This window comes from Micropterus dolomieu, linkage group LG03 (genome assembly GCF_021292245.1).
Source record: "Micropterus dolomieu isolate WLL.071019.BEF.003 ecotype Adirondacks linkage group LG03, ASM2129224v1, whole genome shotgun sequence".
Lineage (NCBI taxonomy): Eukaryota > Metazoa > Chordata > Actinopteri > Centrarchiformes > Centrarchidae > Micropterus > Micropterus dolomieu.
Genome location: NC_060152.1, coordinates 31,692,581 through 31,708,697, shown reverse-complemented (window position 1 = coordinate 31,708,697; position 16,117 = coordinate 31,692,581). Strand labels below are relative to the sequence as shown.

Sequence of the window (16,117 nt, the reverse complement as noted above, 5' to 3'; positions counted from 1 at the left end):
TGAGACACACACACACACACACACACACACACACACACACACACACACACACACACACACACACACACACACTGGCAGCTTTGCCTTTTTTCTAGCCTCCAAACATTGCAGCTGTTCATGATGTCTGCAGATCCGTGAGATTTTACCAGAGATAATCTGGTAAACCTAAAGTCATAAAGCCTCAGATTGACAGTAGAAATGCAATCAAAGTAACCATAATCAGGGAATTGGCATTGTGAATGTTTATCAGAGCTTGTCCTCCTTGTTCGGTTGAAATCTGTAGAGTTAATGATGTGATATGACTGTTTTGTGATGTTCATATTGTAGGAATCAATAATCAACACATGTAATAGGATTTTTGTGGATCCTCCCCATTCAAAACCAAAGCAGAGTATCAGTTTTTTTAAGTCTTTATATTATGTGAAAGGATCTTTTTAAGTATTGAAGTCTTTTTTAAGTATTGAAGTGTTTAAATAATTCTACAGCATATTACTTTTAGCACCAGTTTCATGGATTTTGTAGTACATCTAATTTATTAAAATAAAGTTTAAGAGGGGGCCAGATATTTATTATTAAGCCCTGTGTGTAACTAATTGTCTATACCAGTAAATGGTTTGTTTCTTCTTTTAGCCACACCATAAACCACATGTGTACAAAAAAATACAAATATACAGTATATTGTTTGTCGTTTTTGACCTTTTTATTTTCATTCACTAATGGAGGTCGTTAGTGACACAGGAAAGGAAAGGATGTCCAGTTTTTCCAATGTCAGTGTTACAGATAGAAAAATGAAAAAAACTGAATATGGATATGATTCTCTATATATGTCTAAATCATTTTGGCCTATAAAAGTAACTTTTGTGGTAACATATTCAGTCAAAAGCTCTGCAATATTCCAATATCCTACTATTTATTGTGTCAAAAAAAAAGAACATGTTTTTTTTCCATGCCCAGCTTGATAAATTAAAATCCAATCCATTCAAGAGGCTGCTGTGAGCAGTAGATGGCAGTATTGCATCAGTCTGGAAAACCTCCCTGTGGTAGAGGAAAAGTTTCCCCGGCACTGAGCTCCTCTGAGCTGACCGTTATCTGCACACTTTTCCAAGTAACCGTATCACTCTTTTGGTTTTTATTCATCTCATTTTCACATGCATAATACTTTCCATCATTTTTTTTCATCCTAACCTTCGCAGTTCATCTCATTAAATTTGGATTTCAGACATCACCGTGCGGCTTGACCTCAGAGTCGAGGCGCCACATTTTTGTGGTTATGACAAGGTTCCACAGATACTTCCTCGTTTCCAATCACATTTGTCTTAGCTCTCTCCCTCTAATCTAGTGCCGCACTTATTGGTATATTAGGTTGGGCTTATATACCAATAAGAGCTACACAAATTTTATCTGTAAACTGAATCTTTATCTTCATCATGTGCTGGAGCAAGGAACTGCGTTTCGCCTGATGATCATTCAAGTTTCATGGTTTTGCTTTTTAATTGAACAGAAGCAGCATCAGAAATTAGACTTAAATGTAAGACGGCATTAGAGCAAATTATGTTTATCTATATATGTAAAAAGGTGAAGAAAAATGGGAAAGAACTATGATTCATACAATTTGAAGGAGGGGCGTGCATTTATCATCACATTCAAATGCAGAAATAATTGTAGGGCAGCAGACTGGTAGAAAAGAAACATGATTTGTTCCTTTCCAAAATCTTCATTTCACTTGTCAGGTTTGCCACATAGGAAAAAATAAGTAAGTTCAAAGAGTTTATAACAACTTTGATGTGAGAATCACAGGAGTTGTGGGCAGGATAGTCTAGAAAATAGCATACATTTTATTTTTTTTCCATTTTAAAACATGATTATATTTTATAGTTTATAATATAAAATGGGTTGAATGCTATTAAATAAAATGTATATAATATTTATTTATTAATATCACAATATAGACAACGCACATCCGTTTTCAATGTTGTTTTCAAAGTGACAGAAGTGAATCTGGATTGATTTGCATGTTTTTACCTCTGCAGTTGTGGTAACATATATGATAAATAGAACCACATCCTGTTAAATCCTTCTAGAAGATAACAGTAATACAATGGTATGGTTTACACAATTGCCATAACTGTTACTAAAATGTACCCAAAATCTGAATAGTGCCTATCATCTTATCATTCTATCTTCCTTTCACTTCCCCTCCTTCTATTTCTGGGTACTCCGGCCTTCACCTCTGGCACCCAGGAAGCTGTGGCCAGTTCAGGCCAACCCTGGAACTTAACTGGCTGACTGGACCCACTGTTGGCTCGCTGGCAGGCTGGAGGCTGAATTTGAAGACAGTTGGGTGGTTGGCTAGTAGGATTAGGCTGGCAGTGTGAGAGGTGGACTTGCTCGCTGGGTGGCTGGCTAGCTTGTGTGGTGGCCGGTCGGTTGGCAGCTCAGCCTGACTGTGTGTCCACATGGCAGTTTTGGCTGAAATTAAGAGAGCAGTGCAGAGCCTCACACACTCACAGCATAATAAACATAGCTGTGGAAATATGGAGAGACGTCTAACCAAACTCCTCTCAAAATTAAGACTTTAATGTGGTCTGGCTTTGGATCAGAAGTACATTGCTCATATAATGTTACTCAAGAGCATTTCTGAAATGATATGAGCCACTCCTTAATTTAGCAAACTAATATACAAAGCAACACTCATTGCAAAACACTTTCATCTAATTTGTATGCCCGTTGTCCCGTAGTCATCTTTAGAAAAAAGTGTGGTTGACACAGCTAGGCTGACATATTGATGTGGCAAATCAGGAAAAGCACAGGTGTAAGTAATTGCATGACTTATGGCTACATTCCTCCAAGATGATCTTTCTCTCACATGTTTAATGATATTAGTTACATCTGCGTTTTTCCTGCTATGATAAGTCAAAATGTCTGCTGTAATGTCGTGTAGAAACTATTTAATTACTTTTTATTTATTTTATTTACCTCATTATAATATTACTGTAATTTAACACCTCTGTGGCATCATCTCATAGTCACCTCAGAATGTCTTTTTCTTTTAAGTTATTGTTTCTTGCAGAAACCGAAAAGCTTCAATTAAAAGCTTAGTCCCAATTAGCCGTCTGTCTCTTTTACTGGTCTGATGGCTACACGTTTTGACAAATAAAAGCAGGTCTCAATTAGAAGCCTGCTCTGTTTTTTATAGAAGTTTGTTGGTTGTATACAACTCTTTAAGTCCACCAGGTCGCTAGTTATAAGCTGCTTAGATTGCGCATATAAATGTTTATACTTTTGTCAATATGGACATGCTACACATCATACATCTGTTAGATTCTCCACAATGAATGATTCGGTACCATTTTTCAGAATCCATGAGCATCAAAGTATAATTAATTCAGATTTACCAGCATGGTAAACAAGAGAGCCAAAAAAGAAGTGGTGACTCTGTACCTTTGAAGCGGTCCTAAAATCAGAATATGTATTCATTCCTTGATTATTTATATTTCTTTAGTCCGTAAGAGTCTGTCATTCAAAAGAATCAAAAAGTTTGTTCCGAAGAAATAATTGAAGTTAAAATAACTGTGGTAATCTTTGCCTTTCATCCTTTCTACGGTGCATGAGATTGGATGTGCAGTCTCAGAGCAGGATCAAATGACATGTAATATTTATACTGGTTTAAATAAACACTTTGATAGTAGCCTATTTTCCCATCTTTGCTGAGCAAGAGTTTTTGTGCGAAAGGAATTAAAAGCCTTTCTCATACAGGACGTGTTCATCAATCAAGTTTTACGGGGCACTTGCATACGTTTCAAATTAAAAGCATTCGAGAATGGAAGGGATGTGCCCTTTGTGCTGCTTTAAGGCTTTCCATATGAACAAGTAATGTGTTTTATTGATGGTAGATTAACAGTGATTATTAACAGTGATTATTTAGTCTCTTATGTAGGCTTGTTTCAAAAAATGAGGTAAATAAAGGCTCTGCCACTGTTTTACAGGATGTTAAAAGGTATGAATATTTGCCATTTTGCAATAGTCTTAGTTAATTTGTGTTTGTTTCTTATCATTACAGACCGCTTTACAGTGTACAGTGCGAAGAAGCTCAGACAAGCGTGGAATAAGTAAGTGAACTGTTCAAATAAGAGTTGTGTGTGTGTGTGTGTGTCTCAGTCTGTGCATATACCATATATGTATAGTTTTATGTTAGAAGGTGTTGTAGGTGACGGACACGCTATCATCTTTGTTCCTGTCTTTAAATGCAAACTCCCATAAGTAGTGAACACACTGTTAGTGCAGCTCACGCACTCTTTACACGCTTTTCGCATGTGTTTCTGCTCTGGGACATCAGACGCACACGGCAGGAGAAGGGCGCAGTTGGGGCTCTTCCCAATAGTGGGCCACTGTTTGCGGGAGGCATACATCTGGAGGGGAGACCACAGAGGGCAAAGGGTAGTTTGTGTCTTTTCCACTTTTCCAGAGGGAATTTTAAAGCAGCACAAATCAGGATTTCTCTAAAACTCCAGCTGTCTAATCAGCTGGAATCACAAAGTATTGCTGCTTCAGTGAAGATTCATCCCCGCTAACTAAAGGCCTCATCACACGGGACTCCTAATACCTGGGTTCCTCCTGTGATTTATAATAATTACATAGGTCATCTGTGTACTTAATCCCAGGAGAATCTGCTGTGCCTGTAATCTGTAAAGTAAGAATTACACCGCAAAGTACTGACCATAATGTGTCTAATATTCCATCTGTGTATGAATCAGCATCTCAGTAATTTGGGGTTGTATTTTTCTGTCCCATGTTAAGGATAGTGGAAAAGATTAATGAGAGTTTTGAAAACATTTTTGGTGTAATACTTGCTACAATGCTTTTGTTTTGATCAGCATATTTGAATGAAAAACTACTTGCTTTATCCTGAGAAAATTAGCCTAGCCTGACAATAAAGAACCTGATGTTAGTTATTGCAAAGCCCAGCCAACGAGTTAACATTATAGCAATAATCACTCTGAGGTTGTGCTGGGCGTTATACCGGTATTATAATGTATGTACCGTTTATATATAGTTTGATTTGGAGTAAATTAATACATTTTTCCATAAACTCCTGCCAGCATTCGCTCCTCTCTTTCCCGCGCCCACTCTCCCTCTGCGTCTGTGTGCAGCCCCCCTCAAGCTCACAAATTCTTTTGCAACATGGAAGGAGACACTGCTGAAAACCTGGCTTGTAAAAAGGAAAAACAACAGTTCAGTCAGTGTTTCACAAACATAGGGCCAGATTTGCGGTTTGCGTGCGTAAAAACATGTGCGAAATTCACATCACCAGCAAATTAAAGCTTCAGTGTGTAAGATTTAGTGGCATCTAGTGGTGAGGGTTGTGAATTGCAACCATCTGTCCAGTCTACCACTGCCCCCTAACCTTTCAAAGAGCGTAGGACAGCAACGGTGGCTGATACAGCACAAAAGGTGTGTCTTCTGAGACAGCAGAGAGTAGCAGGTCAAGAAATGAGGTTTCTTTAGGTAGATTTATTAAGAAATTATATTTACTAAATTATTCAGTAAAACCATATGTTATTGTGACTTGGCCACTGACAGACAACATGGAAAATGTAAGCCAAGAGTGTGAAACACTGTCACTGTTTCTGCACCACAGTCCATTATAAACCACACATTAGATAAAGTTTATACAAACATTGACAAGGGAAACGCATTCATTCTCTCTCTCTGATTATAGACCCTCGCCAAAACTGCCCTCTAGTAATAATATCTGGCCCTCTGCCAGATTAGGGTACTTTTGATAGCAGCAAAAAATATAAATAAATAAATAAATATTTTGAAAGCCGTGCTGAAATAGATCTCAGTCATGACAGCAGCAGTTACACACATAATCACTTCCTCTTTAGTGAATTTGCCTACAAAATAAAAGCGCAAGAAGCTTGTTTACTGTAATGCAGTATTTGGAGATGAACTTAATTTTTACTTTGAAAATTTCTGAACGACATTAAAATAGTTTGTAGCCTGCTTGACAAACCTCTGATAGAGCCGTCAGAAAATGTGATTCCCCTCAATGTCTTCTGCCTGGAGATACTGGGGAATTGCAAAAGCGTCCGTTGGTTGATCGATGTGGATCAAACACCGAAACAAAAACAGTGCAGCAAATGCCGTGACCTGAGAAACATTCGCTGCAGAATCCATTTGTTGAAGAGATAAAAAAAAAATTGTTTGAAGGTGGGATCGAACCCTCAACCCTTACCGACTGAGTTAACCAAGTAACATGTTGATGTTGATTTATTCAACATAGTGATAAGTGTCTGCACTGCCTGAATTCTACCAGAAATAGAACAAGGAGAACATAGTGACGAAACGCGCTCTGTAGTGCTGTTTGTCTGTTTTCAGCTACTGTAGAAACATGACGATGCAACATGGCGACGTCCATGGAAGGCGGGAACCGCGGTTATGTAGATATAAATGTCTCATTCTAAGGTAATAAAAACATAATAGTTTATTATGTAAGGTCTTTATACACCACTGAAAACATAGTTATGGATCTTGTATTGCATTTCTGTCGATAGATCCTCAGAAATGTTACGTACTGAACCTTTAACACGTAAGCTGATCTACTAATGGTGTGCATGGAGAACGACGTCTTTACAAAGTGCAAGATAGCAACTAATTTGCCTTAATGAATATGCAATTTGGGGCATTTCTGTTTTATTGTGCAAAGTAGTGGGAGGGTAACATGCAAATACATTTATTTACTGCATGCAATGTGATCTAACAAGCCTAAAAGCAATTTCATGTGAGTGCAACAGCATCTGTATTTAATACGTTTGAAAGGAAAGTGCAAACCTCCAAGTGTTGCACAGATGGCTGCTGTTATTGTTGCAAGAAGGAGACACAGCTGAAATGAAAGGAGACGTAGAGAAATTCTAAATCAATATTAATTATATTATTCTATATCCAATATATGCAAATAAAATTATTTTATTTATTCGATGAACTATATGAATTGAAGTGTTTTTTTAACATGTACTACAATTAGAAGTCCGATATTTTAGAATGCACACGCAATTTAGTACTCTGTATTTGGGATGTCAGTAAATTAGGCCCATAGACTTTACTTGGGCTGGCCGCCCAGGTATATTTGGCAACCCATTTTAGCGTTTAGCAGAGAAACACAGAGAGAGTTGTTATCTATGACGTTACAAGTCGTGGACACGGTGTATATTTTACAAGCACGGACCAGGTAAAGCAACAGTGAGCACACCAGTGCCGATTCATTAGCTACCACGTTGGTTTAGTTCAGATAGGCTACGTTACCAACATGCCTCCTCCAAATGTGGCACAGCTGCTTGCTGCTGGTAAAGTCCAGAAGACGAGTTCTGTGTTTTTTTGGCGACTTTATAAATGGAGAAAGTCAGAAGAGAAGACGGGGAGAAAGAAACAGAGAGAGGCGGGGCATGCTGGTGTGTTTGCAGCAGAGATGGACGTTAGGTGTGTGAGTGTGGAGAAAAGAGAACTGAAGGGAAAGGGAGCAGATTCAATCAGTGAGTAAGCACTAAAATAAGGGGGAGAATGAAGAAGAATTAAAATGGTGAAATAAGAAATATCTTACAGCTACTAGAGTCATTCTGTGAGTTTCAGTTACTTAGACATATTTTGGGTTTAAAAGATCAGATGTATGATCCTACATCTCAGATTTGGCTTTGACGTACATGTGAACCACTTCAGCCTAAAAGTACTGGGATATGACTTTTGGTCCATGTCGCCCAGCACTTCAGGGAGGAGTGTCAGGTAAAATAAAGCTCAAAGAATGAGCTTTCCCTCTCTATATATAGCTTTACCTATATATATATATATATATATATATATATATATATATATATATATATATATATATATATATATATTAAAGCCGCTTTAATCTTGAGAAGCTGCAGATCTGCAGTCTCTGTTCATTCAACTTACACTCTCTCTCTCTCTCTCTCTCTCGCCTGCCCTTCACTGGTCTTGTGAGTTTTGCTTGAATGCCATGCTGCCGACAACTGCATGCACGTCATGGGTCTATTTCAAGTAGCCGGCAATTTAAAAACGGTAAAATATTCTTTGTGTGGTGATTATCCGAAAGTCCCTCAAGGTACGGCCAACTCGGCACAACGTCCGTGAAGCTGGGGCTCTGTCTCTTCACCAAGTGTTCCTCCTCTACCACTTCACACATACACGCTACGCCTACACATGCGCACTGACAACCCAGGGTTAGGGTTACAATTTTGGATTTATTCATGCACTTTAAAAACATTTATTTAAAGTTTTTTTTCTTTTTACATGTTTATTTACAGCATCAAACATTGAAATGTGTATTGTAATAGGCTTTATATTAACTTATTGGGAGAAAACTGGTAGTTTTATGTAAAATCAGACGTAGAGCACCCCCATATCAAAATGGCATGATCGTTGTTGCGACTGTGAGATTGACAGTCGAAACAGGCTCCAACCATCGAATCATCGAAACTTTGACTATTTGGGGTCAGCCCTAATAAATAAATATATATATATATATATATATATATAGCTAAAAATAGGTTTAGCCAGATTATCTAAATTTTTTTTATTTGGAGGTCAACCTGTATGAATTCAGCTGCAAGAACAGTAAATTAATCAAGAAAGACCCATTTTAGGGCCCTTGTCATTTTAGTTGATTTTGTACTTTAGAGGTGAGTATTTTAGAAGAAACTTTCAACTGACACACAGAAAGACTGGAGCTTTTGGGGACCCTGGGACAGTTGCTCTCTTTGCCTGGTTTGTAATCCAGCCTTGGCTCAGATCATAAAAAAGACCCTCAAGATCATTATACAGGTGCTACGTACCAGTAACCTTGATGCCTTTTTAATTGTTAAATTATTAAATTAATGAACTTGTTTATCTTCCTGTTCTAACTATCAACAGGAAATTTGTTAAAAAAAAAAAAAAAACTAGAGAAAAAAAATCTCAATTTTTAGATCAGTTCTTTATCTGTGACCGCTGTAAAAGTAACAGTTGGAGTTTGGAGATTCTTCATTATTAAGAAGTCTGTTGAAAACATCTAATGACTAATGAAAAGCAAAGTAAAATCAGTTGAGGTGGATTTTCCCTCTGTCCCCTCCACCCCAGTCCCCTGGCCTCACTCCAGTCCAGGAGGAAATAAAAAAGTGAAGACAGAAAGTGAGGTGGAATGTTAATGACCGTCACTTCCTTTCCGCTGCCTTTTTATCGTAGGCCAGGGAACGATGAATTTGATGTGAAGCAATACACTCTTTGTCTCTGCCATAAGTTGGCTCACGCTCTCTTGCTCTCTTTTTTTCTGCTCGGTCAGCCGTTTTCCTCTGTGCTGTTTTTCTTGCTCCAGTTAAAAAAATGGGAATGATGGATGTTTTTTTGATGTGCTTGTGTACTTTGACATGTATAGTAATAGGCTACAACTGTACATTGAAGGTAACTCGCTGCAAAATGCAGAAACCAGAAACATATATGGTGAAATCATGTCTTTTTGTTGCTGTGTCATGTTAGTGTCAGTGTTCATTTATTATCTCCACCAAGGAGGTTATGTTGTCAGTCGTGGTTTTGTTTGTTAGCATGTGTTGAATGAATTTGGTGGAACCATGGACTAAAGAACAAGGGACTGTTTTTATTTTTTGTGAAAGAGTTCACAAACACACTTAACATTGCAAGATATGGACTTTTAAAAAACTTATTTTGCAGATTATCACACTTAAAATAACCAAAACATAAAAAAACTTTATTATGATTAAGCAGGTTTGGTAGTTATTCAAATCTGTGTCTTTCACCTCTGATATGATGATAATGAAGCATTTTGAGTGATTGCATACAGTAGGTTCTGCAGGATTGTTTATCTCTATGAAGCTTTTAACCTGAATGAATTATCTAGATGCTTTTTGAACAGATTTCACATAATAAAGGCATTCATACATTTTTCTAACTCTTATCACTACTATAATGAGTAAATAGTTCATTTAACCTTTAGGTGCTGCATTATCTACAAAAAAGCAAAGATTAACAAGTAACCGTTAAATATTCTCATTCTCTCATCCAGTCTCATCAAAACAAATGCCAAACACTCTCAGGATTCAGCTTCCCAAACATGAAGATATGCTGCTTCTTTTATATAATCCACGACTCTCAGTACTTTTTTTTTTTAACCCTTTTTAGGCTAAATAATCTAACTGAAAAGACAATCAACAAATGAACTGATAAAATGAAAATAATAGCTAGTCACAGTCCCAAGATGAGATTGTTTTCCCAAGGAGAACAGCAGCATCAGCCGTTTCAGCAAGTCCCCCAAAATAACGATGTTTATGTTCAAGTGGCTGTAATAATTCTGATGGTGGTGGCATAGCTATAGAGCAGGAAAGTCCATGTAGGGGGGAGGGCAGGGTGCAAGAAAGGCTCAACAAAACATCAGATTTAAACGCCAGAGAACACTGTTTGTTCTTAGCATTTACCATTGTTTTGGAAAATGTTGCCATGACCGTTTCCCTAACCATGTGTTTATTATTGTAACCATGACAACGAAAATCCCCTAACCTTACCTTAACCTTAGTCATGATTTCAATCCAAACGTTTCAGTCAACCTGACCAAGTGTTTTTGTGCCCGAATGTAACCAAACCTTTACTGCAGTTTTGTCATGTCATAAAACAGTTTTCAAACCGTTTCGACAGGCGCAGACAAATGATGTCGTCCTGCTGGTTGGGGCGTCAGATTGTAAAACGTTTCTGTGTGTAGTTCTGGAGGAGAAGGAAAAGTAACATATTTTCTTGTTGAATTTTTAGAACTTTTTGCCGAACCCTTATTTACTCAAGGAAGCTTTACTGAGAACCGGGCTCTGTTTTGCAGGAGCACCCTCATCACACCCACACAGTTACACACATTCACACCTGCAAGCTGCCCAGACACAACCACAGTCATGGCGGTCTGGAGAATGAACCGGCAGCCTCCCAGTTACAGGCCCATCAGCAGCCATTATTTCACCATATTGGTATTTGCTTTCTATAACTCAAATCAGTCAACCACTACCGGATACAGAACAAATAAGATAGTTGCATGCTAAGGCCTGTTTACCCACGTCCAAGTTGCCCTCATGGCAACCCCAAATAAGTCAGACATTATCAAAGCTCTCCATGAGACAAAACATACAAAGGCTTTCGTCCAAAATAGCTCTTGGTTGCTGCTTTGCTCAAACAAAGAGACTGGTCTGCCACTTTCTGCTGTGGTGGGGGGATGATACAGGCAGGTGGTGTCCTGTGTCTTCTCTCTCCTGGTCCTCGCTGTAGTTTCCTGATAGAATACCAAGAAAAAGCATGCGTCTTGCACCACTGCAGAAAGAATGCTTCTCTGTGCAGTGGATGTGTCAGCACCTGAAGCTGTTGTGATAGTTTTAGGAGATGCTATCGATCTCACTGCAGATGTGTGCTCATTCACTCGGTCTAGCTGACAGCAATAGCAGGAAGGAATGTGCCCCTACTGTACATCAACACTTTACAAAGGCCAACATGCTCATATCCAGGTGATTTCACACACACACACAAATCTAGCTGTTTGGATCTACGCCTGCAGAGAAACTACAAAGCAAAGCTTGAGTCAAGTTAAAAGCACTTACAGACACACCCACTGGTGACAGAGAAAATATGGGTCCTGTGGGTTTCATTGGCTTTAGTGGAGGATTTATTTTACCTGAATTTTCATTTTCATAAAGTTTTGGTACTCAAGCAAGAGAGATTGCCAAAAGAATGGTCAAAACTAAAGCAGAAGAAGCTGAGATACCCTGTTTTGTTTTTTTCAGTCCGTTCCTACCAAGTGAACCTCCACATGATGCAAGCTTTTAGCTTTTAATTTGTAGTCTCCTGGTTCAAGCTGAGATCATCAGGGGATATTCTTTTAGACCTGACAAAGCTCCTTCAACGCCACAGAACAGTTTTCACAGGCTGACTTTTACTTCCCATGACAAGTAAATTGACCTTTTTGTGTAAAATTTTAAGAATGGTAAAACCATTGAGTCCATCTGTTTGTCTCTGCTGACGGCAACATGTCTATATACCCACTGGATGGTCTCCATATTGATGGCCCCTAGAAAATAAATTTGGCCTCCTTATCTTTCCACTATTTCCATCATTAGAACACTTGAAAGAATTCAAGTCTTACAGGCATTTTGCCATAAAATGTACTGGGCACATTAATGTTCCCAATTCATGCTCCACAGAAAAAGACTCCTCCTTTTTTGCACCCTCAAAGTAGGCAACCTCAAAAAGCTTTTCTCAGTAAATAGTCACCATGACACTGGCTTTTACTCCTGCTGAACTCTTGAGGTTTTTGCCTTTGTGGTACAAAGTTATTCCTCCACTCTGTCCAACATTCCATGTTTGTCATATTGTTTTGTCTTATAAAGTCATCTAATGTTATGGTCTTGCATCAAAGCCACATAAGTCCTGCAAAATAAACAGAAGGCTTTGTGCTTATTTAAATTGCAAACTCCCATCTGTCTGGAGATGTTCGGTTCAGCTGGTCTGCTGTTGAACCGGTCTAATAGAGCGAGGGTGGTGCACAAGTTGGAGCGCAGCCCGTTGCTGTGCATAGTGGGCTTTGGAGTGTACCACGTTGTGTGGGATATGGAATCTCATGTCAGAGAGTTTGAGCTTGAAGTTGATGTGGAAATAAGAGTTTGACAAAAGAATCTTAGCACAAGGCCTGTTCACCAGAAATCACTGATTGCCACCACTGAGGTGCCCTCCAGCAAGGGCCCTGACCCCTAACTGCTCCTGCACAGGTGCTCGTAGGTCTACAGATGAGAATGTGGTTGCACTGGGCAACTTACCTTAAAAAATAATCATTATCACACTTCATTTTTTCAAAAAGGCTGACTGACTGGAATGCTGAATGAGAGATTGCATTGAGTTACAGAAGTGAGTGGAACAGAGGCTAATCTTCCTCTTGCATGCTTTTCTTTTACTCCTTATACTCGGAATTTGGGAGTTTACTTACATCATGTTGCAGAATGTATGGAAGCTTACAATTCAAATAATAACTTCTCATTGCCATAATGTGCCACCACTGCTAGAAGAACCTTGGCATAGCTTCGAAAATATTAAATAGCTGCACAAAATACTAAAGAAAAAGGGACAGTATCAGCATTGGCCTTAAAACCCCAAACCATAAAACCAGTAATCTAGGAGGCTTTCTTTCCATTAGTGTAGTTTCACACAAATACAAGTTTGTCTTTAAACTTGGAGTGGAGTTGCACAGAATGTTCCAGCTGTATGAGAAAGAGGCAAGAAAGAGGCAAGAAGAGGCCCTGATGGACTTCATTAACTTTATCTCTGCCTCTTTGCTGAGTGGCGTTGATGAGTTGAACAGAGATTTATCCTCCCTCTGTCTCTTTGCTGATAAGTCGAGTTGAGATCCCCATTGAGAGCCATGGGAGTGGCTGTCAGAGTGCTTGACTAGGGAGCCAACCATGAGAAGCCTGCAGAACATGAGAGGCACTCTGAGTACTGCGAGCTGCGGGCCAGCGGGCTGCGCTGAATAACATCATGTTTATTTAATGCAGTGGATGCCTAATTACTGACTGAATTTGTTGCTCTTCGTTTATTTTCAATCTCTTCTACCCCTCAGCGCTGCTAGGTAGGGCTGGTTCAGGAGTTCAGTGACTCCCAGTACGAACACACGCTCAGACACACACACATTCAAATGGAGTCTGCTTTAATGAACACTTGTTTCTCATGGTGACCCAGTCGCCATGTGCGAAGCAAGCTCAAAAGAGAAAGGTGTAAGCGTGTGTGTGCTCATTTGCCTGTAAGAGGAAAGTGTTTTTCCTCTTGAGTCAGCAAAGCTTCAGCATAATTAAAAGACTTGTTTTTTGTTGTCAGCAGATCTGTGAATTGGAGAAAAAGTGAGTTGCTTTCTTAGAGGGATGAATGAATGGTATGATAGGTAACTGAAGTTCTTGGTTTCTTGTCTCTTAATAGGTTGACTGCCTGTTTTTTGTTCATGTATCTCTGTATATACTGTATATGTATGTTTCTGTGGTCACGCTGATAGTGTGTGTTCATGTGTCTCAGGTTGGGCTATGTGGACCATGCAGAGGAGTTGGCCTCCAGGTTCCTCCAGTGCTTCCCAAAGAACCGGCTGTCAGCCCAGGCAGCTCTGAACCACGAATACTTCAGCAACCTTCCTCCACGGCTCTGTGAGCTGCAGGACAGTACGTAACCCCCCCATTCCGATTACTGCTGCTCTGTCTGGCAGGTCGGGCAGTATCAAAGTATTCCAGTGAAAGATGTCTGTCCATCCATGGATACACTGCAAACAGGAACTGCTAATAACTACAGTAATTTGGCATACTTTTGTTGGTGCCAATTTGCCAAATTGTGAACAAATGCAGGCTAAAACTGGGCTTAAGTTGTTTTCCACCGCACAAGTCACAGAATGTAGAATTGTATAGTGTATATTAGTATTAAATAGAACGCTATACTATAGTGTATATTAGTATTGAATAGAACGCTATACTATAGTGTATATTAGTCATCATCAAACTATGTACAAACAACAAGACTTTATACTTATACTTACACAAATTGCATGCAGTACGTACGCAAGTCCAATTTTACGCGCAGGTGATACACCAATCCTTCACATTACCTTCTGTGGAGAACAGTCCAAATACCACCATTAATAGTCATGACGTCACCAGCAGATAATGCAGAGGACTCTAATCACGATCCCCACTTTAAGCCCATCCCCAATTTTAATGTTGAACAAACACAATGCTCTCAGTCAATCCAAAATATAACTGAACCTTAAACCTGAAAAGTGAGTTTTGTCTTGCTCATGATAATATATATGTGTGCAGAATTATTATTATATTAGTATGTGTAACAACATAAAATGACAATTAACATTTGTGGCCTTTTAGAAATATTTAGTAACCAAGATAGCCACCCTTCTTTTCAATAACTGCCATGAGCCAGTTCCTTTATATGTTCACGATCAACTTTCACTGAAGCAGCACCCTTAGTCTTCCAAATGCTGTTCAAAGAGGTGTATTGTTTTCCCTGACTGTAAATCTGCTGTTTGAGAAGGGCCCACAAGTTCTCAAAAGGAGGCGAGGTCCTTATTTGGGCATCTGCGAGGCCCTTGCTGGCTAGCCAAGCAGCGGAGTACTGCGTGCATGTGATGGATCATTGTCCTGCATAAAGATCATGGCCTTCTTGAAGGCTAAGGGCCTCTTCCTGTACCACTGCTTGAAAAAAGTATCTTCCAGAAACTGACAGTAGGTTTGGGAGTTGAGTTCCAGTCCATCTTTAACCCGAAAAGGACCAGCTATCTCACCCTTAATGATAGCAGCCCATACCACCACCCCTCCTCCACTTGCCTGAGTCTGAGTCGAAGTGATGCTGTGTCCATCAGTGGTCCATCAAGAGTCACTCTCATTTCATCTGTCCATAAAACCAGGTTTTTCTTTGCCTCGACGCTTCAACTTGTGAATCTTATTCAGTGGGGGTTGTGTCTCAACCTTCCTGACCTTGGCCATGTCTCACTTGGCACCTTGTACTTCTGGACACTCCAGGTAGGACGTAGTTCTGGAATATGGGTATAATGGGTTTCTCGTAGCTTTACATTTAATTCAACCCAAGTCTTTTGCAGTTAATATGTGTCTTTTCTTCTCCATGCATTTTCTGCACCCCAGTGGACTATTCGCAACAAAACGTTCCGTTGTCTGCTGGTCACGCCTCAAACTTTTTGAATCAGTCATTTAAAGCTCTTTTTTTGGCCCATTTTACCTGACTTCATGAGACTGCCTAATAATCATGCACACATTGATATAATGTGTCATTCACTTTCACCACACCCTCCTTCATTACACAAATACATACCACCTGAAAATGATTAACTCCAATGAACAATCAAGTTTATATGGTTTAAAGTTGGAAAATGTGCATAGCAATAATTATTCATTTAGAATACTTACTTGCCTAATACTTGTGCATGCAGTGTAGTTAATAACATGATTTAATTGGATGATTATTTGCCCCAAAAATTACACAAACTTGAGTTGTTGGGGGGGGGGGGGGGGTAGGGGGGGGA

General features: G+C 39.3%; 1 protein-coding gene and 1 long non-coding RNA gene across 6 annotated transcripts in view; one reads left to right on the top strand and one right to left on the bottom strand.

Annotated features, from left to right (window-relative positions):
* Nucleotides 1-16,117, top strand: part of cdk14 (cyclin-dependent kinase 14) — a 206,269-nt gene that overhangs the window by 135,779 nt on the left and 54,373 nt on the right. For all 5 annotated transcript variants that reach the window (XM_046045396.1, XM_046045393.1, XM_046045391.1 and 2 more), the window contains 2 exons: nucleotides 4,061-4,109; nucleotides 14,095-14,234. In XM_046045396.1, the coding sequence (XP_045901352.1) occupies nucleotides 4,061-4,109; nucleotides 14,095-14,234 (189 nt within the window). The remainder of the gene's footprint in view (nucleotides 1-4,060; nucleotides 4,110-14,094; nucleotides 14,235-16,117) is intronic.
* Nucleotides 2,019-16,117, bottom strand: part of LOC123968558 — a 33,707-nt gene continuing 19,608 nt past the window's right edge. The window contains exon 3 of the long non-coding RNA XR_006824483.1: nucleotides 2,019-2,469. This is a non-coding gene — a long non-coding RNA (uncharacterized LOC123968558). The remainder of the gene's footprint in view (nucleotides 2,470-16,117) is intronic.